This window comes from Choristoneura fumiferana, chromosome 27 (genome assembly GCF_025370935.1).
Source record: "Choristoneura fumiferana chromosome 27, NRCan_CFum_1, whole genome shotgun sequence".
In the NCBI taxonomy this organism is placed as follows: Eukaryota; Metazoa; Arthropoda; class Insecta; order Lepidoptera; family Tortricidae; genus Choristoneura; species Choristoneura fumiferana.
In genome coordinates, this window is record NC_133498.1 from 7,619,949 (window position 1) to 7,646,358 (window position 26,410).

At 38.8% G+C, this 26,410-nt stretch overlaps 1 protein-coding gene across 2 annotated transcripts in view; it reads left to right on the forward strand.

The window, feature by feature from the left end:
• Positions 1 to 26,410, forward strand: part of Lasp (LIM and SH3 domain protein Lasp) — a 44,302-nt gene that overhangs the window by 10,236 nt on the left and 7,656 nt on the right. For both annotated transcript variants that reach the window (XM_074108938.1, XM_074108939.1), the window contains exons 2-4: positions 13,262 to 13,356; positions 18,313 to 18,445; positions 19,602 to 19,737. In XM_074108938.1, the coding sequence (XP_073965039.1) occupies positions 13,262 to 13,356; positions 18,313 to 18,445; positions 19,602 to 19,737 (364 nt within the window). The remainder of the gene's footprint in view (positions 1 to 13,261; positions 13,357 to 18,312; positions 18,446 to 19,601; positions 19,738 to 26,410) is intronic.

Below are 26,410 nucleotides of genomic sequence, written 5' to 3' on the forward strand. Positions count from 1 at the left end.
TCGAAATTGTTTCATCCGTTTGTAAGCCACAGACAGACAGCGTCAAACTGCACCCCTCTGTTTACGTCGGGGTTTGGAGATTACAATCTTTATGGAAAGTACCAAAAGTATCGAAACTAGTTTTTTAAAACTTTTTCTGGTAACCAGGCTCACTGCGATCGGTATCAGGATACTTTTTAACTCCTCGTAATTACCGTAACCAAAGTCTCATTACCAAACTTCTAATTAAAAAAAAACAGTTCCATGCATCATTCATTAGCAATTTCTAAAGTTAATCCTAATTATGCCTGTATAGAGTCTAAAAACTAGAGTGCAGTTAGAACCTTTTACGACTAAGTCTAAAAGTGTTAACTAACCGTTGGGCAATGTGCAAATGTAATCAATTTCAAAACGCGAAGGCCGGCGCGGGCGCATGTAATTTGGACATTGTAAGTGTAAGAAACTCACACGGCACAGTTTATTGTTACGAATACGGTTGCGAATGCGATTTTGAGAAGTATGATCGTGTATTGTCTTGGAAAGTTGCAAATGAATATGCAATCCAGTAGACCAGGCGTTTTCAATCGTTTGGTTTTAACGGCACACTTTTCGTTCATCAACCTTTCACGGCACGCCAGTAAAAAATAGCCAAGTGCGAGTCGGACTGGCGCGTAGAGTACCTGAAGGATTCCGTAGAGTATACCCGTAATATGTATACCATAACCATAACGGATAGGGTCTCGTTGACACCTTTTGTACGAATCGCATACACTTCGCGGCGATGTGTGTGTATGTCTGTCTGTGGCACCGTAGCTCTTAAACGGGTGGACCGATTTGAATGCGGTTTCTTTTTATTGAAAGCAGGTTTTCTAGCGATGGTTCTTAGACATGTTTTATCAAAATCGGTTCAGCCGTTTTTGAGATATTGAACTTTGAAGTGATAAAGTCGGGGGTTTTCCAACTTTTTTTTGGTTAGGTTATCCGAAAATGTTTTTGTCGTCTGTGGCCGACCGTGGCGTTCAAAAGGTCTACATCTCTTTCTACCCTCGGCTTGTGACATGTGACAGAATGAAATGGTAAAAACGATTGTGATACCAATCACAGTGTGTCATCCGTCTATTTCGTTGGTCCCACGCTGCGCTTGCTGATCCGAAGAAATCTCGAAAGGTTTTCATTCCATTGATGGACGTAATCCTTCGATTTTCGTAACACATGGGATTCGCTGACTGAGACTTTAGAGCTCAGCCATTTTATTCTATTTGTTTCTGTCTCCTTCCAATCTACTTCGTAAAGAATGTATGGAAAAGGAAATACTAAGACGCTAAAATATCGAACCATGTTCTAGCGCTGAACGAGGCAAAAGCCATTACGAAAAAATCAAGTAATATTTTTCTAAGGATTTCGTATTTTATACGGAATCTTCCAAGTGTAGGTATATTTTATACCTTAGGCTGCTATTTACTCTTAAACTACTAATAATTCTCAAACAAACTTAGCCGTTATAGTTTTCCTTGTAAGTTTGATATACTTACTACCATCCTGATTTTTTTCAAATTTTTCCACCCACCGGTCGGGACGCTCGATTTTAATGAATATTTGCACTTAATTGGTTTTAAAAGACCTATCCAACGATACCCCACTCTATAGGGTTGGATGAGAAAAAAAAAAACTTTACGTCTATGGGAGGTACAGTCACCAGCACCAATATCTGACACAACAAGCGTGCATAAATATCTGATACGACTATTTCTAGGTCCGGAAGGACGTGTCAGATATTTTTGCCCGCTCCGCTGTGGCAGATATTAATGCTGGTGACAGTACTCTAAAAAAAATTCATTTTGAATTTTTTATTGTACCATTTTGTCGGCATAGTTTACATAATATATCCGTGCAAAATTATAGCTTTCTAGCATTGATAGTCCCTGACCAAAGCCGCGGACGGACAGACAGACAGACTGACATGGCGAAACTATAAGGGTTCCGTTTTTGCCATTTTGGCTCCGGAACCCTAAAAAACGAGGTTATAGAATTTACAAGTTAACATGACCTTGAAACAAAAACATGCTTCATTGAACTGAACTTAAAAAACTACAGTTTAGTTTTTTATGGCTTCGCAGTATATTATAATAGTCGGTAATACTCAGCAGAGTTATCGGCCATCTTTATCTGTCGTGTTTGATTTTAAACGTGCTCTATATTGGACCTTGCTCAAAGGAAATAGGACGATATTTTGATTAAGCCTTGAATTTGATAGTGCGACCAGTTATTGTAAAAGGGTCGTTCTTTTTAACCTATAAAAAAATTATGACGGAGGTGTACTTTGTGTCTTCTGTCACGCTAACTTCGTGATAGTGTGATAGTGTTAAAAAAAAACATCGCACAGATCGAAAGCGGTATTAATTTTAACTCAAAATAATACCTACTACATTTTAATTTAGACCTACATCTAATTTCTGAGAGGTCTAAATTAAAATGTTGTTTTAATTATGATGCCCTTTCAAGATGTGCGACATGGTAATGCGGGTTTTCACTGGTGAAATATCGCTAGATGGCGGTATCGTGAGGTCTGACGTTAAAGTCTTGCTTGCGATTGGGTAATTTAGTCAATAAGGAATCACAAACGTGGCACACATCATCGGGCTAGTATCATTTCGTCTAAAAAAGCAGCTGGTCTAAGTAACAACTGGTCTAAAACGCAGCTGGTCTAAGTAACAACTGGTCTAAGTAACAACTGGTCTAAAACGCAGCTGGTCTAAGTAACAACTGGTCTAAAAAGCAGCTGGTCTAAGTAACAACTGGTCTTAAAAGCAGCTGGTCTAAGTAACAACTGGTCTTAAAAGCAGCTGGTCTAAGTAACAACTGGTCTAAAAAGCAAATGATCTAAGTAGCCAGTGGTTTAAGAAGCAACTGGTCTAAGTAGCAAGTGGTTTAAAAAGCAACTGGTCCTAACCTGTTTTTGTCTAAAACTTGAAAAGCAGAGGTAGGTTAGGTTAAGTTGAGTTGCGTCAAGGTGCGAAGCGCCTCAGCCACGCGGAATGGGAGCTTCTCTCAGAATGAGCGGGCTTGGCCGGTCGGTCTCATGCGGTACCATGCGGATTGGGAACTTTACACACACCATTAGGTCTCTTCACATGGTGTGTCCAGAGGCCTTATTGTCTTATTAGGGATCATCCATAAAGTTCGTCACACAAATAGGGGGGTGGGGTCAAACGGTTTGTGCCACAAGAACAAAATAATAATAATAAAATAATAGCAATACGTGTGACAGGGAGGGGGGGTGTTAAGAGGGGTATAAATTGTTGTGACGTAGGTATTCACAATCGTTTTCACCACTTCTTTCTGTCCCACGGTGTACACGGGGGTAGAAAGAGATGGCGAATGCAATTGGAAACTTCACCGCGTTAGACAATACGGCCTCAGGTTTCCTCACGATGTTTTTCTTCAAACTATCTAATTTTCATCTAAAAGTTTACCAGTTTTTTTTATTTTTATTTTTTATTTTTTTTTATTCGACTGGATGGCAAACGAGCAAGTGGGTCTCCTGATGGTAAGAGATCACCACCGCCCATAGACAACTGCAACACCAGGGTATTGCAGATGCGTTGCCAACCTAGAGGCCTAAGATGGAATACCTCAAGTGCCAGTTATTTCACCAGTTTAAGCGTGAATAGCTAACAGGCAGAGCTACTTCGCATTTGTAATATTAGTAAGGATAAACGAATTAAGAAATTCACACGTTTTTGTATTCGCTTCACGATGCGCTATTCTCTAGTGTTGTTGTTTGTATGACATCATACAAATGACTAAAACAGGATGCGTTGTCTCCCAACTTGGCCCATTTCAATTCATTAGCAAGAATGATGAACAACTAGATTAGGTAATCGACTTGCCTGCTAGTATTGTTTATACTACGGTACGTTCTATTTCTTAGCTATATTTTTGGGGTTAGTAGGTATCATTTCGTCTTAAAAGCAGCTGGTCTACGTAGCAAATTAGCAATTGGTCTAAGTAACAAGTGGTCTAAGAAGCAACTGGTCTAAGTAGCAACTTGTCTATTTATCAAGTGGTCTAAAATTCTTTGACTCAAAGTCGACGGAGCTCCGTCCGCGTGGCTGAGGCGCTTCGCGCCTTGACGCAACTAACCTAACCTACCTCTAATTAAGATTGGTTTTTGGAATCTTTTTGTATTTTTTATTTCAATTCCAAATTTTTGTTACTTTTACGGTCATCCCGTAAAACCCATATCGAAAATACAAAAAGATTCCAAAAACCAATCTTAATTTGATTGCTTAATAACGATATCTCTTGTCCGGGCGAGCGGTTAGTTCCAATGGAGTGCTGAAAGTTTCTCGATGAGTGCTACAGCATAGATGTCGCTATTGTCGCTGCTTAGTGACTAAATAAGAAACAAACAGGCTGAGATATATGGTGCATAGGAGAAATTCGTGTCTGTACCGTTGTCCAGCGGTGGTGTAGCGGTATAGCACGTGGCACGGAATGCCGAGGACCTGGGTTCGTTTCCCAGCGCTGGTCTTATTTTTCTGGTTTTTCTGTGCATCTCATAGTTCAGTTTGTATTTTCTAACCTACCTCTGCTTTTTCAAGTTTTCGACAAAAACTGGTTAAGACCAGTTGCTTTTTAGACCACTTGCTACTTAGACCAATTGTTGCTTAGACCACTTGCTACTTAGACCAGCTGGTTTTTAGACGAAATGATACTACCTATTCTTGCTGGGAGAAATCGGAATTTAGGGGTAAATTTTATAAACAGGTAAAGACTTTCTGTATCGATAAACTCAATGTCTCATTCTGAGAGAAGGCCTGTGCCCAGCAGTGGGTTATATAGGCTGGTTTGTAATGATTGACCTCCAGGCGAGGCGTTTCTAACTCTCATATATAATATAGCATAAATTATGTTATTACATAACTAGCACTTACTAAAAAAAATTACCACTGGTTCGGAAAAACCGCAGTTGAGAAGAATCCTACAAGACACGCATTGATTTTATAAGGGTCCGTTTTGTCCGACTGAGGTACGGAATCCTAAAAAAAAATACCATAATGCCAAGAAACGATTTTAAATAATTCAATGTAGTCGCAATAACCGCGCCATTAAACTAGAAAATCACTTGTTCTCATTCTGTTAGTAAGCGTAAATGCAGTACAGTTTAGCGAAGCAGATGGCCTTAGATTGAGCTGGTGGCACGAGTGACTGGAAGTTAAACCACGGTTAAATCGTTAACTTAGAAAACTTACGATAAAACTTGTCGCCCGCTCCGGCTTAGCACGGTTATAATAATAACGAAAATGAGATTTTTTAATCTTGCTGATAATTTTCAAACATTCACTGTCATACAAAATTAAAGCATTATTGTCTAAGAAACAGTAATGCTTTGCGTTCGCTCGATCTTTAAAAATCTATACGACTGGATGACCGGATAGCCGACCGAGTGGTTAGAAAATCTTAATACGAAGGTTAAGAAGAAAAAGGAGCAAAGAAGAAGAAGGTTATCCATGATACAAGATTTGCTTCTTTGGGATCAGGTCAATTTGTGTCAGTCAAGTGTCCCTTTATTTATGGTCATTTTGTGATCCCGACAATCTTCCGCCATTTGACGACCAGATGGCCTAGTGGTTAGAGAACCTGACTACGAAGCTTGAGGTCCCGGGTTCGATTCCCGTGTCGGGGCAGATATTTGTATGAAAAATACGAATGTTTGTTCTCGGGTATTGGGTGTTTACTATGTATTTAAGTATGTATCTATCTATATAATTATATTTATCCGTTGCTTAGTACCCATAACACAAGCTTTGCTAAGCTTACTTTGGGACTAGGTCAATTGGTGTGAATTGTCCTGTGATATTTATTTATTTATTTATTTTCAGCAAAAATCAACTTGTGGCACATATTACGACAGGTCATTGATTAGTGTTAAGCGACGGTTAAATGTGATGCCGTATCTATTTGTTTTGTTCGAATAGACGGAGACGGCATCACATTTAACCGTCAGTTAACACTAATCAATGGATGGTGAAATAGCCCCTAAGTTGTTTTTTTTTTTGTTTAGGTGAATATTTGTAAATAATTTTGTCCCCCTTATCTTGCCAACCGTATGTTCAAAAAACATGAAAAAAAAACAAAGGTAATAAAATAATAAATAATTTCAACCAGTATTGGTTTCAACATGATCAGATGTACTGTTTTTGAGTTATTGCCGAAAAACTGTGCTTCTCAACAAAAGGACGTAAGGACATACACTCTCTTTGCTGTCAAACTTTTTCACGTCCTATCCTTGCTGGACCCGATTTGATCATTGTAAGTGTGCTCCTCCCTAGCTTTCTTTTTTTAATAACGGCTACGAAACCTTACACTGAGCATGAATGGCCAGACATGATCTTGGCCGGTTTAAGTAACAAAGGACATATTAACTTGCCATATAACAGTGCCTAAAAAGGCTTCATAAGTTCCACTGTGTTGGTCGCGTAATAGATCCATGACTGGTCCGGTTCAGCAGATGGCGCGTGAGGTCGCGGGGCCGGTGGCACTAACTGGAGCTTAATTAATGTTCAACTTAAGAGTCGCCAGTACGCTCGCCGCTGATCACATTTTCATACAAAAGTAGTTTAGTTCTAATTTACAAACAACACACTGAAACAAATTAAAACTTTGCGACTATAATGGGAGCTGATGATTATAATTAGTTTTCGTTCATATTCAATGTAACAGAATGAAATCACATTAATTTTAAATTTTGTATGAGAAATGGAAATTCTTTATTCTTTTTTTTTTGAACTAATAACCGCTGGGTTTAGAGTCATGAAATTTGGAATGGGCGTTTTAATTTAACGTCAATGAAAACCACGAACGATGTAATTTTAGGGAATTCCCACGAGAATTTAATAAAATCCCGGAATTTTAACTCAACCGCTGTATCTAATGATTTACGCGTGCGAAGCCGCGGGTAATCGCTAGTAAGTATTAATTCCATTCATGGGGGACAATGACGACCACAATCACAATGCACCGTTTAAATTTTATTGAACTTCCTCTTTTTCCCAAGGAAAAGGAATTCCCAAGTTCCCAACCGCTATCTCATGCTAGGCCGTATACTGCGAAGTGCAAAATTTGAACTACGTATCATGCTGTCGCGCTGACGCTAATATTATTTGAGAGAGTGAGAGTGACAGGTAACAAACAAACAGACTTACAAACTTTCCCATTTACAATATTACTATGGGAACCTATAGACTACAGCGACTTCTCTTCTAAGTCTTTTTGAAAATAACCTAATCAAAAATTTCATTTTTAATACAAGCTTTTTTTGCTGACTGTACTTGCATTGTCACCCAAACTACATTTGCATACCAAATTTCAAGTCGATGCTATTAACCGTTGAAGAGTTCCGTCCTGCAGAGACGATCCTGGCTGGACTACCAGGATGTCACTACTAGATTATTCTATTGTGACGTGTTTTACATAAGTATGCCAAATTTCAAGTCAATCCGACTACTGGAAGTTGATCGAATTTTGCTTTCAAGATTTGACTACAGACAGACAGACAGACAACGGGACAGGTGAAACTAAATAAAACCTTGTAAAAATAGAATAATCCCTACTCACCCATTTGGACTTTGTTAAAAATCATCAATTTAATAGAACTACCAATTGGCCATGCACGCTATCGTTAGCTGTATCAGTTAATCGTTCTATTGGCTGAGATAACCGGCAGTTTTAACTAATGGTTTGATAAGCGCACTGGAGAAGGTTACTGGGGCAGCCTTATTGTAAAACCTGGCAATGTCAACGTTAAATAAAGGGTGTCCCAAAAAGGACGCATGATTTGAAATTGATGAAAACACAATTTTTTTTCGTTATACCTAATATATTTGTATATAAAATCTTGAAATACATAAAATAGGGTTATTTGTGGAATAATACGTCAGGCAAATGTCCTCCTAGGCTTTGCTGGCACATACGTAGTCTTTTGTCAAAATTTTGTATGACCATTTTGCATAGATGCGGCTGAATTTATCCAAAGCAGCGTCGAATTTCCTCTTTTAAAGCATTGCCATTTGAACGGCTTGTTTTTGGACGACCAGTGGAATGAACATCACATAAATTGATCCACTCTCCCTGAAATTTGCAATCACTCTGCTCACAGTTGATGAAGTCAAGTCAATATTCCAACCATATTTTGCACGGAATTTTCGAACCGTACACGCCAAACTTCTTTTGAAATATTGTTCAATAATAAAAACGCGTTGATTTTTCGTATAACCTGCCATTTTTACAAACCCTAAACATTCAGCTGTCAAAAAGTTTTTTTTAGGGTTGCCAGCACTAAAATACAAAATGGCGGCAAATTGAAATCTTGCGTCCTTTTTGGGACACCGATATGTTCGGAATAGCTGAAGCTTTTGATACTGTATATCAGGGCTTCCCAAACTTATTTGTACTGTGACACCCTTGGGCCTTGGCCATTTTTTTACGACGCCGCTCAACCTAGTCCCCAAAAAATACTTACCAATTTTAGTACTAGCCTAGTAACAGGTTGTCAGTTTGGACATTGCAACTCATTTCTTTTTCTACATCTATTTTTGGCCTGTTCTTGTTCTTAACTTACGCTCACTCGACTGGGTCGCATCGACAGCGCGCCTGAGACAATGTCGCGTCGCCCCACAGTTTGGGAAGCCCTGCTGTAGATCACTGTTGTTTATTGGATATAGACCACGTGCCATTTTTGGGAATTTTTGCGGGAATTTAGTGAAATTCTGGAATTTCAATTCAACAGCTATTCAAATGATTTAAGCGTGGGAAGCTGCGGTTAGACACTAGTGTAAGATACATTTTTTCTTATAATAATTCATTGCCCAGCAGTGGGACGTGTATAGGCTGATTTACGATATTCTTGTGCAAGGTCCGCCCGGATTGCTACCACCATCTTGCTCGCTAATCCTGCCGTGAAGCAGCAGTGCTTGCACTGTTGTGTTTCGGCGTGGAGAGTAAGACAGCCGGTGAAATTACTGGCACTTGAAATATCCCATCTTAGGTGTTGCAGATGTTTATGGGCGGTGGTGATCTCTTACCATCAGGAGACCCACTTGCTCGTTTGCCATCCAGTCGAATAAAGTAAAAAAAAAAAAACATTTTTATGGAATAATCGAGAAAAACTAACAAAAATGCAACGTTGCCAGCTCAGCAGATATAAACGCTCTTAAATAACTAAATGAGCCAATCGCAAGCAAACGTCAAACAACCTCACGATACTAACGCCATCTAGCGATATTTCGCCGCCGTGAAAACCCTCATAATGGTGTATATGTATTATATCAGTTGTCCTGTCTACAGGATAGACGCGAGCGAAATTCTATGTATGCCCCATCCTATATGGTTATGGTGAACTACACTTGCCGTGTAACGCTTATATTTATCCTCTGATTCATTAGTTACGTAAACAGTATGATGCGAGTACAGCATTGGAATTGACGGGTACTATTGGACTACTAAACATTGCTGGAAGAACAGACGTTTTTATCACTTTTGCAATGATCCAGCAGTTAAATTGACATTCCGAGATTTTACTAAATTTCCTATGAAAATTCTTAAAAAAATCTGAAAGATACATTCGAGGTTTTGTTGTTTGTTGTTTCTTTAAAAAAATATGGCTCTGTCCATTGGAGGACAATTTTGCCAGTGTCTAGTAGTTTTTGTTTTGCCGTTGTACGGTAAAAAAATTCTAGAAAACGAAATATGAGAGGTGATGGTGGATGAACGATGACAGCGCGAATCTCCGGAGAAAAATAGCATTCGAGTTTTGAAAGAAAGAAAGAAAACATTCGTGACATGACATGAGACGTGACATATGGATAAGAATAATAATAAAAATGGAATTCGCGCTGTCATCGTTCATCCACCATTACGTCTCGTATTTCGTTTTCTAGATTTTTTTACCGTACAACGGCAAAACCTACTAGACACTGGCAAAATTTACCTCCAATGGACAGCGCCATATTATTCTAAAAAACTACAACAATAATAAAAATAAAATAAAATAAAAAATAGTTAAGTATGCATGTCACGAAATTTTATCTTGATTCCGTGGAGATGTCGAGATAAAAAGTACCTGAAGTCCATTTCAAATCTGACAATCCTGTAGACACTTAGCCAACTAATATGAACACCGGGTTGCCTAGGTCTTGGTGATATGACTATTATTCTTTTTTCGATTCGTTTTAGATTATTATCACATCAACAGGGACATATATAATTAAGTGTGTCCACGTTAGGGCTACTTAAATGTCGAGAAAAATATCAGAGTCTATTGAAATGTACTAGTCAAAAGAAAATAAGGGCCGCCTGATTTGTAAAACGAAATTAAAAATACGTTTGAATTGAATGATAAGTATTTGTATTGTGCTATATAGTATTAATAAAACCATTTTTGGGCAAGGAATGTTATAAAGAATTATATTTATTAGTATTTTCGTTTTATCCATAAAACTCCGTGGCCCTTATTTTCTTGTGAGCAGTATAGTATAACCTACGTGTTATTTCTAACGTCCTGCTATTTAGGTACATTTTCAAGTTTCATCTTAGGCTGTTCAAATTTAGTATTGCGATGGTTTGACATCCTGGGAAGGACATAGGATACTTTTTATCCCGGAAAATTGAATTGAAAATTGCATAGCGAAGTCGCGGGCAACAGCTAGTGCCTGTACTTAGTTTCTTCGACAAAGTCTTTCTCTTGCACATATTTTATTAAGTTTTGGCATACTAGGAAAATCCATAGATTATGGTAAAGAGCAGCCAAATATTTAGCGAATATGTTCTAGTTGACGTCATATCATATGACAGAGTGACATAACGCATGCGCTAACCGCTCTGGTATGTCGCTGTCATCTGCGCACACTTGCTATACAGCCGAGAAAACTCAGACAATTGAATCGCGTACCAGGGTTGGGACCTTTTCATAATGAATTTCGCTATAATTTCCTTTATAGATGTATTGGATGACAAATGTCGGCGGCCGATCGTAAAATCCGCCAGATCACGAAATTCCTAGGCATATCGTGAAACGCCGCCATTTCATGATATGCCTAAACGTTGGCCAGGCATATCACGATGTGCCTGAGAAATAATACGGCAGATCAATTAGAGCAACGCATTCGTCGATATTCCTAGCTCTATACCGGGCACATCGTAAAATAGTTTCTTTTTTGGCCACTGGTGGCGCTGCGTATGCAATGGCGGCCGTGACCAGCTGACCGGCCGTGTTTGTTTAGCGCGTGAAAAATGTCGGCGTCGCAACAAAATGATCTTTAAACCGAAAATAGTGATTGAATTCAAAATAGAAGTGCAAAAGAAGCTTTTGAACATCAGCTCCGTTCTTTTATGTGAATCAAACGGATTCTGTGCACAATGTGAAAAAACCATGCACGTCTGCCCGTATTTTAGAGGTTAGTATTTTGTTGATAAATAAAGTATTCACTAGTTGCTATTTAATTATATAGAAAAATTTAGGTACGACGAGCGAAGCGAGGAGTGGTTAGTATTAGTTGTGATCACGACGCACGAGCCGAGCGAGCGAAGCGAGCGTGCCGCGGCAGCGGCCGGCGAAGTGCCAGAACCGATATGCCGGCGGTTCATGATACGCCTAGGAATTTCATGATCTGCCTAAACTGGCCAAATCATGAAATGGCGGCGCTTCATGATATGCCTAGGAATTTCATGATCTGCCTAAACGTCACTAGGCAAATCGGTAAACGGTGAGTTTTGAACGATATGGCGGATGTCCCTTAGCCAATTCATGAAATGGCGGCATTTCACGATATGCCTAGGAATTTCGTGATCTGGCGGATTTTACGATCGGCCGCCGACATCAATATGATATCATAGCACATAAAATCAGTTCCTTTGACCGTACAGTCAAGGAAATTAAATCACGTACAGTTTGTGAGCAAAAATTTGATCAAAAATATCTGAACACGACTCTATTGTTAACGGCGTAGAAGCGTGTTCAGATGTTTTTGATCAAATTTTTAAATTTTTGCTTTTCATAATAAATCTTTCTATGATTTATTTGGCAAATGTATAGGATGTCAGCATGACATTAGCAGCTCAGCTTCAGTTTACCCTCAGAGTAAAGATGGATTAAAGACATTAATTAACCATCATTCATATTGCGAACTTTAACTGTAACTTGGATAATATCAGTATCTAATAATTCACAGTAACTTGAAAGAAAGTCTAGAAAACGATATACGAAAGGTACTGTAGGGACTAGGCTGTATACCGCTGGCAGGTGGTAAAACTGACCACCTGGCAGGCTAGATTGACTTTATTATGCATAATGGTAGTATTTTTATATTGTATGTTTCTAGAATTTAACTTTAAAACGATTGACAGCGGTATACATGCCGGAGCGCAGATTGCTCCAGACAGCCTGAGCGGCTGGAACTATCTATGTAAATTAATTATAAATCCTACAATAAATCAGAATATTGGAGAATAACCTTGTTTATTTCATATGAGTTTAAGGTCACGCGCGTAGATCCCCATTACCGAAGCTCTTACCATGTTACAGTCCCCACAGTACCCACCATTTAGTTCCAGCAGTTGAATTGAAATTGCGGGATTATATCAAGTTTTATTAAGACCCCGTTCGAATATCGGCACAGAATCTTCAATTAAACCGCGATCCGTTTACGCGAGTGAAGTCGCGGGTAAAGTGTTGTATTGTAAAACTCTTTACTGTAATAAAAACACATGAAAGTATTAGTAAACAAGAGAAAGAGATGTACGGTCAAGGACTGTAATTCATGAGCCACCATGGAACCTTTTCAAAGTAAAATTATTACGATATTCCTTTGTTAATTAATGCGATGTCACTATGACGTTTACTGTGAAATGGTTCGATGTTGGCTCATGAATTAAAGCCCTTGACCGTACAAAGTTAGTCTAGTTGTTCATAAAACAAAAACCTTATTCTAGTTATTGGCTTAATTTGCACCCTGGTAGGGTGTAGCCACATCATATCATCATCATCATATCAGCCATTGGACGTCCACTGTTGGACATAGGCCCCCCATAGACCTCCACATGCTTTAGTTGGAAGCGGCTTGCATCCACCGTGAACCAGCGACTTTAACCAGGTCATCCGTCCATCTCGTTGGTGGACGTCCTACGCTGCGCTTGCCGATCCGCGGTCTCCACTCGAGAAAGGGTGTAGCCACGTTATATTCTGAATTCTAACATTGCTTAATGAGTGTAACTTTGTCTCCAGGTCTGGCACAAAGGATGCTTCAAATGCCAGGAGTGCGGAATGACGCTCAACATGCGGACATATAAAGGCTACGGAAAACTACCCTACTGCGAAGCGTGAGTACCTACATTAAAAAAAAATACTGGCAGTGTTGCCGCTCATAAGTAAAAAATTACCACCAATTTATTGTTGGTGTTGCCAACACATTATCATCTATTATACTGCGTAGATATAGACTTGACTTATCACATGGTATTCTTGGGGAATTCTTTACCTATAAAATAAAACAGGAACCGATTTAATTAATAAAAACTCTGTTTTTTGATACTTCCACGAATTCCTGTGAAAAATTGTGACAGAAATACGGACAACGTTGTGACTCACAAAAACTATTTCATATATCCTTTTAACTGACAATTGTATCGTTTTTGAACAAGTACGACTTCCTTTTAACTCTTTATAATGTAAGTGAATCATACATTTATAGAACATATGATACACCACAGGCAGGCATGCGAGTAATTTGTTCATGTCATGACTAACAAAGTACATTGTTAATAACATTAGCACAGTGACGTGGTGCTGTACTTAATAACAGTATCCCCTCTGAGTTGCCAAATTTTTTACGTCAGTGTTGGCAACTTATCGCAAAGCTACTACGAATTTCGAAAATCGAAGTTCGTTAGCCGTCAGATCAGTTCGAAAGAATCATTAACTTAAAGCTTCTTCTTAGTCGCTTATCTAGGTAGGTATATTAATCATGATCGTTTATAGGCGAGCGAGCATTACTTAGCTTTGACAAGTTACATTGGTCATCTACGGTCTTCTTCATCAGGTCCAGTTTACAAAATGATACTTTCTGAATGTAAATGCTTATCTTAATGCTAAAAATCCCAAAATCGCCATAAAATTTGAGGTTTGCCCTCGATTTCCCTAGGATCCCATCATCAGATCTTGACTTGGTGACAATGGGATCACCTCAGAAGAGTACCTACCTACTAAGAGGGATGTAAGTAAATTTAAAAATCGAATTGTGCTCCTTTGTATTCACGAACTGGTAAATAAGGAGATTGATTGCGTAATACCTACCTCCAAAACTCCATGCTCGCATAATGCTGCTGGCCAGTGCTAGCTGAATGTGCCAAAAAGGTGCCAAAGCCAAAGAGCGCGAGGCCATTAAAAAAAAAACAAAAGACGGTTTGGCGCGAAAAACTTTCTTCCGCTCTGTTACAAATTGCGTATACTTTTATATCGGTTTTTCTCTTTTTACTCGCATTTGTGATGTAAAGTAGTGTTCAACTCGAGTGTAAATAATCAATTACACCCGCGAACTTTTAGCACCCTCGCTCGCTTTGCTCGCTCGTGCGCCTAAATACCTTGGGTGTAATTGATCACTTACAACCCCTGTTTACCAACGCTGTTCCGTCGGGAACTCTGCATTTTCCGGGATAAAAAGTAGCCTGTGTCACTCTCTGGCCCATAAACTATCTCTATACCAAAAAGACGGACAAACATACATACACACAAACATACAAACACACACACTTTCGCATTTATAATATTAGTATGGATGGAACTTTATTATTTAGTGTCAAATGACAAAACGGCTGTACGATGGCTACTGGAACTGCTCGATAAATACGAACCTTTCGGATAAAATACGATAATTACGTTAAAAAACCATTTTGCACTTAATTGGTGCACTAACTACGAGGTTGCATCCAACACATACCTAACTCACGCTTCTCCGGGTCGTTACGAAAACTAATTAGAAATTATCAACCGTCGAGGTGCAAATGACCATTTAATTTGGGTAATAGAGCCACTTCCTTTACGTATTCGGTAAAATAAATGAGACAAGTCATTAAGGTAAACGGCAAGTTTAAACGTGACATTAATATAATACAAGTACTTAGGTACATTGAATAGTGGTTTAGTTCCATCTGAGGACAATTTTGCCAGTGGATTTTGCCCAAGTTTTGCCGTTGTGTGGTAAAAAATTCTAGAAAACGAAAAATGAGAGGTCATGGTGGATGAAGATAGAGAAAGATTTAGAGCTAATGGCCAACCTCCAGTAATGGAGCGACTTTCAGAAGAAGATGGTAGATGAACGATGACCTAGAATACCATTAGAGTATCATCACTGATGTCACGTAACAACAGGCAATTCGCTGGGAATAAGGTTGCCAGATGAAAAAACTAAAAGTTTGGAAAAATTTGACGCAATTTCAGATTTTTTTCTCAAACTTAATATACAAATAAAAAAGTTATATCCTTACTAAGTAGTTGTAATAGACGCGAAAGTGAGTTTATTTCTTTGTTCCACTCAGTAAGGACATCCGGCGCGTAAGGATACGTTTAGGGTTGCGTTTGCGCAAGGCATAGCCATATTACCTCCATGACGTTCACTTTCGTTTTTTCCTATGACGCATAAACGCGTGTCAATTGTGACATTACGATTGGACGTGTTGTTGTGACAGCTAGTGTCTAGTGTTGCCAGTTTATAATATTTTTGTCACTCGTGGTTTTTTTACGAGATTTTTATTCTGCAATGTTTGTTGAATCGGGCCAAACCATGCAAATCGTATACGCACTTCTAGTGAAAAAAAAGAAAGAAAATATATTTATTTGGTCACATTCAGACATACAAAAATAAACAAAGCAAAACCAGAAAGAGCAATATGGACACCAAAAGGGAATCTGGCTCAGGAGTTATCTAATTGACTGAACTGGGTACCGTACCGGTGTGCATATCAACTAATATACAACAAGTAGGTACAGTTAGTGAAGAAGCTTATGTTAAAATGTGTTATGTTATCTTATAATAAGTATATAAAACAAAGTCGGGTTTGTTCGAACACATATATAACTCGAGAACGGCTGGACCGATTTTCATGATTTTTGATTTATTGTGTTTTTTTTGTATTGTATTTGTTGTGTAATATGTATTATATACCTACCTAATTGTTGGCAATAAACGCATTTTCTTTCTTTCTTTCTTTCAAAACATTGGAAAATTGAAGAAAAAAAAAACAATCTCCTATACAAAATGTTCATGGGTTTCGTAACTGTCAGTTATATAATAGACCACATTCCTACGCACTTACAATAAGTTAGTTATTTTATATTTGCCTAGAAAAATATTCACTTAAAATAATTGATATGGCAAAACAACGTTGGATGATGGTTTGGAAACGCAATTGGACCCGCTAGATGGCGCTGTTGTTTGTATGTTATCATTATCATAATATGAATGTAGTGTTTTTTCGGGTAGGACAACGTCTGCCGGGTCCGCTAGTATATTATAATATAAATTATTTAATTACAACGTCATCGCAACGTGTACTACGAACTTGGGTTTTCCAAAAAAAGCCTAAAACAAAGGTTCTCAAACTTTTTTCTCGTAGTCGTAAACCACTTTCAAACTTCCAGGGGGACCGATAATTCCCAATCCGCACTGGGCCCGCGTGGGAACTACGGCCCAAGCCCTCTCATCCTGAGAGGAGGCCTGTGCCCAGCAGTGGGACGTATAAATGACGAGATGATGACAGTTCTATCTCTATATTCCCGTTATGCCTAAAATTCCCCTTTTTTATTTCAACGTAGACCCCCGTCTGGTCTGCCGTGGACCCCTGCGAGTATTCTGGGAGTCCACCTGGACGTCCTCCGGCCGAAAATAACAAACTTGCGGCCAACTAGGTCTCTATAAAGCCTCATTTGAAAGCGTTGCTCCAGCGCCTTTTTACATTCCATAGATGAAAGTAAACGATTTACCACACTTTTACTTGCACATTAACCAAAACGTCGCGACAAAAACCGTGCCTGATGACAAGTTGGTCACGATCAGCGTCCGTCACAACATGACCACATAATGACGTGGTTGGACATGCTGAATATGGATTACGACTTGTACGTGTATAATGTTATTGAGTAAGGCTCTGTCTGTACACCTCATGTCTTACGCACGATGTCGTCATCTTATACTTGTATTTGTACTAGACTACTCGCTTTGAACGCTTAACCATTAAATCCGGCAGTTGTATTGAATCCTGAGACTTAATAAATTTCCATCGGAATTCTCAAAAATTATGTCCTGGAATTCATTAACGTTGCACATAAAATATCCTACGGCAAATTATGTGGTCTCTAATCCTAGCGATTGAAATTTGGAGATGTTTTATACTACAACCACACACTCAACGAGACATGAGAAGTAACAAGGAGAGACTCAGTTGCCGCTGGCAGCATTTCCTCGCTGTATAGCACTGCTGATATGTTGTGCGAGGAAGCTGCCAGTTTTTCGGTGCCACTTGGTGTCCGTCAGTTGTTAAGATAATTCGGATTAAGAAGTACATTATTATTATTATTAGCCTATTCGGTCCCACTACTGCTGAGCAAAGCCCCCCCCCCGATACTTCCACTGCATACACGGGCCAGTCCTTCAAGAAGTAGTCTAGTTCATCCCGAAGTACTTAACCAACTATTGTCTACCCTGCATTTTGTCTCTCTATAAAGTTATCGTACTGATTTGTGATGTGCAAAAATAGTAGATTGTACAACAAGAGCATAAAACGAGCCATTTTACCCAAGACGTTCATATAGCCACCCGAGCCGGTACGGCGAGGGTGGATAGACACGTCGAGGGGAAAATTGGTTTAATGCTAGAGTTTTACACTCTGCTTTTCACTTAGATTGCGAGGAAATTAAATAGCAACAGTGGAAACAATAGTTCATTTTTTATGTACCTTTTATTTTTTATGCATTATTATAATATATATATTTTTTATTTTACTGATTTATTATGATTGGTTTGATTGATTTTTAGTTTTATAGAAATTAAAAATTATTTAAAAAATATGTACAAACTTTTTTGTTTGTGGCTGTTGACACCTGATTACCTTGGTTTTAAGTTGGTCTTAGACGAAGACTTTATTTTATGCACTAGAACATAAAAAGTCATTTTATGTCGCCTAGATACAGCATAAACACGAACTTTACGGGCATGAGAAGTGAAAAGAATATTTGTATTGTATTGTACATAGTTTTTTAAACCACAACCGTTTTGATTCCAGACACGTGCCAAAAGCAAAGCACACGACGATGGCGGAGACGCCCGAGCTGAGGCGGATAGCGGAGAACACCCGGCTGCAGAGCAACATCAATTATCACGCTGACTTCGAAAAGAGCAAGGGAAAGTTCACACAGGTACGTGTAGATAGATAGAAGACAACGGAACACATGACGATGGAGATAATCGAGTTTAGACGGATAGCGAAGTTCGAGAAGAGCAAAAGCAAGTTTACATAGGTACACGTAGGTAGGTACATGTAGATACACGTACCTGTGTAAACTACTAGGTAGAAAAAAGCGAAGGACATGATGATGGGAACATCCGAGTCCAGACAGATAGTGTAGAACTTGGAGAGAAGCAAGGGCAAGTTCACACAGGTATGTGTGGATGGGCATTTCTCCACTAAATTGGAAAATCGTTGTCCTTGGCTTTTATTGGAAAAATGTTTTGAGATAAATGTCAAAGAAAAATGTTTCCGTGTTTAAAAGCAACCATGTTTTTAAACTTGTCTAATATTATACCAAAAATAAAACTACCTATTTAATTTAATTTTTTTAAACACCAAAAAAAAACAGTCCCCTGACATGTTCCCAACCCAGAATTTGATAGGTATCAGATAATATTAGCTATACAGTGTACATGACAATAGTAGCCATTCAGCAAGATTTCTCTATTGAAAAAGATGATTACACCATTGGTGATAATAAAGTAGTAAGTATTTCAATTAACATGCATGTCATTTTATTAACATTTTTAATCAAACATAGAGGCTTCGGGCGACCAGAGGGCTGGCCACTATTTCGCACAGCGTATAAGTATCGCTATACAACGAGGAAATACGGCCAGCCTTCTGGGCACCTTACCCATTGACGGCGATTTAGGCCAAATTTTCTATCTATAGTTTATTATGTTTTATTATGTTTGTTTTTAACTAAATAAAAAAGACTTAAATACTTAAAAAAAAAAAAATCAAACATTGTCCCAAGAGTACAAAAACAGTACCCTGTTGCCTGGTTATGATTAATATAAAAATAATTGATAAGATTGACATTTGTGCATACATTTATATAGGTCTCACAACACTGTAGTTATGATGCAAAACCATTTTTACCGTTAAATTCATCATAATTGGAAGAGAAACTAGGCATGGGACTGTTGAAATTTTCCAATTAGTGGAGAAATACCCAGATAGATAGAAGAGAGCGAAGCACACGATGATAACGAGACAGAATAACAAACAGAAAACAGTTGATTGAGCCAATTATAATCTTTACTGTGATCCCCTTCCAGGTGGCAGACGACCCTGAAACCTTAAGGATGAAGGCAAATACAAAGATCATCAGCAACGTCGCGTACCATGGAGAACTCGAGAAGAAGGCTCAGATGGAGAAGCAGCGGCAGATCAACGAGAATGGAGAACTAGTCGGTGAGTCCGCTATGGAGACAGTCCAACCGGGCATGGTGAATGGTTATGTGGAGAATTTTGTATTGTTTCATGTCGGCACTCCATGACACCAATGGTATCTGGGTGGTAGGGTAGACACAGATGTTATGTCAAGTTTACAGTCACAGTTAGGTACAGTCAAGTGTAAAGACTGAACAATGGTGCATAAGTTGCTTTGCTGCTTATAGAGTAAAGAAGGATTAAATATATGATATTAATATGTAAAAGCAGTTTTGGTTTAGTTAACGTTAAAATGCGCTTGGTAATGATCTTGTTCATTTCAAAGTTCGCACTTTAAATAATACAAAACATGACATCTTTGATTACCCATATCAGTCCCATTTAAAACTCATAATTAATTATATTTGTAATTTCATTCCGAAAATGTTGATGAATGACAATATGCTTTTAAAATTGTAAAAAAGACGAATGGCCACTGTTTAGAGCACTTAGAATTATTTAATTTGCCCTAACTTCAGTTAAAAGAGTTTATTTTGAAGAATATAGATTGTTATCAAATTACTTGTGAATCGTCCATTGTCCGTCGTACGAGTGTGTGAGCCAAGATGGCGGCCGGACGCGCCCCACCTCGTCTCTATGCGCTGTCAAGTCCTAGGTGGTGTTGCCAGTGGCAACATGCTCCCCCCCATTGAAAGCTTGTCTTTCAAGGAGTTCCAGAGCGCAGATTCTTGACACGGATCTTCTAATAACTCCGCCTTTAGTGCGTACGTCGACGACTCTGCAGATACCATCTGAGCCAGGGTGTAGTGTAATGATCCGTCCCAAAAGCCACTTCATGGGCGGTAGTTGATCGTCCATGATAAGTACCAAATCTCCAATTTTAACGTTGGGTTTGTCCACCTTCCACTTGACACGCTGTTGTAGCGTCGAGAGATAGTCTTTTGTCCAACGGGACCAAAAGTGCTGTCGTAGGCGCTCGATCAGCTGGTAGCGGGTGATGCTGACTCGCTCAGTGACAGGTGAAGATAGTGAGGTCAGCGGTCGACCCACGAGGAAGTGCCCAGGGGTAATAGGAAGAAGATCAGAAGGATCGGCTGACATTGCAGTTAGAGGTCGCGAGTTCATAACTGCTTCAATTTGTGAAAATAGGGTATACAACTCTTCAAAGGTCAAACTGGTGTTCCCAGCGATGCGTTTAAGGTGGAATTTGGCCGATTTCACGCCCGATTCCCAAATCCCGCCGAAATGTGGTGCGTACGCAGGTGAGAACTTAAAAGTTATGCCTTCATTGCACGCGAAGCTACCAACTGGCACTTTACTAGATTGAAGCAGCCTGTTCAGTTCGTTATTTGCGCCTACGAAGTTTTTGCCGTTATCGCAGTAAATAATGTTAGGTTTGCCTCGCCTAGAGATGAATCTGCGAAGACATAGGATGAACGCGTTTGTGCTTAAGTCGCTAACAACCTCTAAGTGCACGGCCTTTGTAGAAAAACAAACAAATATACATAAATAGCATTTCGATGATTTGGCTCCTCTGCCTTTTCTATTCATAATCAGAAATGGACCGGCGAAGTCCGTACCACAAATTTCAAATGGTAGTGTCGGAGTCACCCGAGGTTGTGGCAGATTTCCCATTAATGGGGACACAGCCTTACATTGAAATCTTTGACAGGTAATGCATTTCCTTACAGTTGAATTAGCTAATGTCATACCACCAATTGGCCAAAATTTATCGCGGATAGAATTAAGTAGTAGTTGAGGACCACAATGTAAAAGGCGGTTATGCTCTTTTACAAATAAAAGTTTTGTGAAAGTATGTTTACGATCCAGCAAAATTGGGTATTTTTTGTCGTAAGGACAATGAGTTGCGTTTCCTATCCTACCGCCGACGCGTAGGATACCTTTATCCAAGAATGGATTAAGTGAAAGTATAGAGGACTTTTGATTTAAACATTTATCTGTTTCAAGTGAGGTTATGTCCTTGGCAAAGGATTCCCTTTGAGATACTTGAGCTAGCAAGAGAAGAGAGTTATTTAATTCTGAGCAGTAAGTTCACCATCCATTTTATTACATTTAGTTAATTTCCTTTCAAGATTGAGAAAACGCCTCTTGGCGATGTGATAAGATTCGCCTAGAGCATCCTCGGGGGCCTCCCGAAGAGGTAGCTTGACACAAAACCGGCCATCATTTAGTCGAACAGTATTTTCAATAAAGTGGTTTTCACAATATTCTTCATCTTTACTAAGCTGTGGTATAGCAGGAGTGGATGGAATATCTTCCACTTCCCAGAATTTAGTAAGAGATTCTCGAATTTCCCTAGAAAAGTTGCAACGAGTAGCAGTGGTAGATTTTTGACCTGTAGGACCAGACACAAGCCAACCTAATTTAGATTCCTGGAGAATTGGTTTATTTTTCCCAATTTTATTTGATTGAAACCGACAAGTTCCCAAAAGACATCTGCTCCTAACAAAATATGAATGTCAGAAGGACGGTAGAAGCTAGGATCTGCTAGCTTTACAGAGACAGGAAGATTGAGCTGAGAAGTGTTAACTTCTACACTCGGCAGTTGACCAGTGATCTCCGGAATGACCAGACAAGAAACATTTGTTGTGAAAGAGTTGACTCGAGACTTCAGTTTAACATCACAAATTTTAGTAGTTTTACTCAAGCTATTATTGATTCCAGATATGGCAATTGGATCTGTATAAGAACACACAAGATTCATTTTTCTTTGAATGTTTTCACATATGAAAGAAGACTGGCTTCCTACATCCAGAAGAGCCTTGACGAGGTAAGTTTTATTTGTCCTTGTATCAATTAAATCTACTTCAGCAGTGCAAAGAAGAACCTGTCCTGTCATGACAGCAGAGAGGGAGACTGAATGAGATTGAGTGGTATGACCAGGACTAGTAAGAATAGATGCAACATCAGGAGATGATGTGTGGTGTGCTGAAATATGAGCAGGAGCAGCTGCTTGAGATACTGGTCCTGACGTAAGATTTCCATTAGAGGTACCCGCAGGTGGGTGATCACTGTCACCAAGATGTGATTGTTTGTGCAATAGTAGATTATGCCTTTTGTTGCAAAATTTGCAAGTATTATGCTTGCAGCTTGAAGAATGATGGCCAGGGCGGAGACAATTTTGACACAAATTATGTTTTGAAACCAATTGGAATCTAGCTTCCAGGGACAATGCTTTGAATTTATCACATTTGTACACTAGATGATTTTGCATACACACTACACAGTTTCTGCCATCAGTCGAGGTTAAAAATGATTTTACATATTTATTACTATTTTCTTTGAAATTACCCTGAGAGTACTTTTCGGGTTTAGATGCTTCAGTTTTACTGAATTGCACAGTCTCTAAGACATCTGCACGGTTACGCAGAAAGGTATAAAATTCTTCCAGAGTCGGAGAGGTTTTTAAGTTTCTTTGTTCCTCCCATCTTCGACTTGTAGCATTATCCAGCTTGGATGCCATTAAATAAATGATAAGAGTATCCCAGTGGGATGTGGGCTCATCCAAAGCATTTAAAGCCCGAAGATTTTTTGAATAGTAGTCTATCATAAATCGAAGCGATTTATGTGATTCTTTGCTCATGCTTTCAAAGTTAAACAATGCCTTTAAGTGGTTATTTATTAATATCCTGCTATTATCATAGCGCTCACATAAAAGTTTCCATGCTAGATGGTAGTTGTTTGAAGTGAACTCAAGCGACTTTATGATATTAGCTGCTCCGGCCTCAAGCGATGACCGTAGATAGTGAAACTTGTTTATCTCAGGTATGGTATCATTCTTATTTATAAGAGAGTCAAAGGTGTCTTTAAACTCCATCCATTTGATATAGCTTCCATCAAAGGATGGCAATTGTATAGTAGGCAGTTTTATATTGCAGTTTACATTGTTTGCACCTGCTGTTGAGGAGGAACTTTGTTCTATTTCAGGAGTATTTCCAGACACGAATTGATCAAGAAGGCATTGAGCCCCAGAAATGAGAGTACAGAAGTTGTTTTCAATCGATTCATGTTCATTCAAAGCTTCCTCAACTTCAGGTGTCGCGATTTCAATTTTAGTTTTTAATTCGTCAAACTGATTAAATAATTCACGAAATCTTGTCAATTTTAATTCAAGTTCGCCGGTCGCTTGTTTAGTAAAGGACGCATTGTCAATTCCCTTTAAATTATCTAAGTATTTGGTAAAGATTGTAACTCTAGCCTTAATAGAACCGCGTTGCTGTATTAACGTTTTTAAGTCTGCCATAATGGCAAGAATTCAGCAAAGTATTTATATGAAACTTTCGAAGTAAGCACACGCGAAACGTTTTATCACAAAGAATAATTTTTCACTGAACAGGCCGCACCAAATAAATCAAAAGATCCAACCTTAAAAAATCCGTAAGGCACGGCAAAATGGCGCCGGCTCAGCAAACAGCTGTTCGCGTGCAATTAGGGTCATGCGAGGTCACGCGCAGGTTCTCGCGTAGTGTCGAGTAGTAGGTACCAACCACGTTCCGGCGAGATCTTCGACTCTACAGCCAAATGGCGCCTGGAATGTTTTAATTTAAGATGCTAAGCAGAGTGCAGAAGCGAAGTAAAGGTGCACGAAGAGAGATTGGAATTACGTGCTCAAACGCCACAAGTATAGGTTAGGTTAATTTATTTCAGTTACAGTTTTATGACAGCAGCCACTGTATTTTATGAATTTTTAGACTATGAATGGGATAGATTAGTATGAGGTTAGATTAAGTAGAATTAGTTAGTCTATAGTAAGTTTCCAAGTAGAATAAGCACACGTATAGTTACTATAATAATAATATGATAATATGGCGTTTGTTGGGCAGTTATAAAGATAGAAAAGTAGGTTCTATAAAGAAGTTTTCGAGTAGGCAAAATAGGGTTTACGATAAACCTAGGACTTCGAACTATTTAAGTACAAGTATTGTATTTTAAGTAGAAAGTATTATCTAGTCTAGTATATCTCACTCCATAAAAGAAAGTTGAGAGTAAAGAGAGTTCAAGATGCTGACATCAAGAGTAAGTAGGAGTAGGAAGCACACCGTTGCGGCAGCGGCGTGTAAAAGATTAGAGACTTAGTACAAAAGGAAGCAGTCATGAACACACGCCTTCAGTGCTAGTATATTTACAGTAAAACCAAAACTGGGCGTACTTCCCTTTAGAGCGCGACCAAAAGACAACACAGGCCTTCGTGTCACCACATAAACTGTAGCCAGCTTGTCCCGCGTTGATTTCACAGCAAGAAAAATCCAGTTGCTGCAGTCGCCGCCATTACGCCGAGGCACAGGATAAGAGCGCGCCCGCGCCGCGTGTTTATCTTGATGTCAATCCTTTCGCATCTTGATCGCGTCGAGGTCACCAAAATGTTAGAGCACTTAGAATTATTTAATTTGCCCTAACTTCAGTTAAAAAGAGTTTATTTTGAAGAATATAGATTATTATCGAATTACTTGTGAATCGTCCATTGTCCGTCGTACGAGTGTGTGAGCCAAGATGGCGGCCGGACGCGCCCCACCTCGTCTCTATGCGCTGTCAAGTCCTAGGTGGTGTTGCCAGTGGCAACAGCCACACAATATCTTTCATATTCATGATTTACGTTGAATTGTTTATAATATTCAACTTAAAATATTAAGACGCCATGTCGCTCCTCCAATAAATAAAAATCCTCATTTTTATATGGTGCTTAAAATAAATTCTTGATACAAAGTCAAAAAACGCTCCTAAAGCCATTGTCATATATGATTTTGATGCGTTTTCTTATGAAAGCTGAACCTGATTATACATCCGCGATAGAAACTAATGTTCTCGTGCCAAGAAAAATCTGTCATTCAAAAACATTTTCTAATTCTGTTTGTGGGAACTCCCAAAACCGAGGAGCACACATTAATTCATTCTGCACAGTGTCTGTCCGTGGTTTCTGAATGTGCCATTGATATCTGAAGGTGTTATGCGTCCAATTTCAATAGGTTTTTAACTTGTATGTTGACGATATACTTGGTATCAAAGGTCGTAATTTGAACATCAAAGGTAATAAATAATTTATTTATTATTTATTTATTTATTACATGAGTGTACGAAACTGTTCCTTAGAGGTATTGTCTATTAATTGATAACTCCAGGCATAGTCAATGGAATATAGTTAAAAGTAAAAAAAAAGCTAAACATTTAACTGTCGACGCATAACACATTCGTACCCCCACCATTTTCAAAGGGCCTTATAAATTTCATATTAAATTCATGATTTAAATTAATACTTACTTTTAATAAAATAATCGCTTCACTAATGGACCATTAAGTCCGTACAATCAGCATTGTGTATCTACAGGGATTAAGATTTCAAAAGATCTAAGTACAACCATACTGGAGGGGGGCAGTCCTGGTTCCCTTTTCCTGGCAATGGCGTGCTAGAAACACTTGACACGCCATTCTCTTCAAGGGTTAAGACGAATCTAATCAATCTGTAAACTGATAGTCTTCTGAATAGTTTCAAGTATTTTTATTTATTTATTTAGGAAGCAAACGGTTACATTTCAATGCAGCAACTATTCTACTTATGTCAAATTACCATTAAATCTTTCGCCTGTTATTCTTTATAAACTTTATATCTACAAACAGATAAGTCTCGTAGCTTTATCTATTTTGCTAGGTGCGTCCCGTTCATAGACCTTCTATTGAT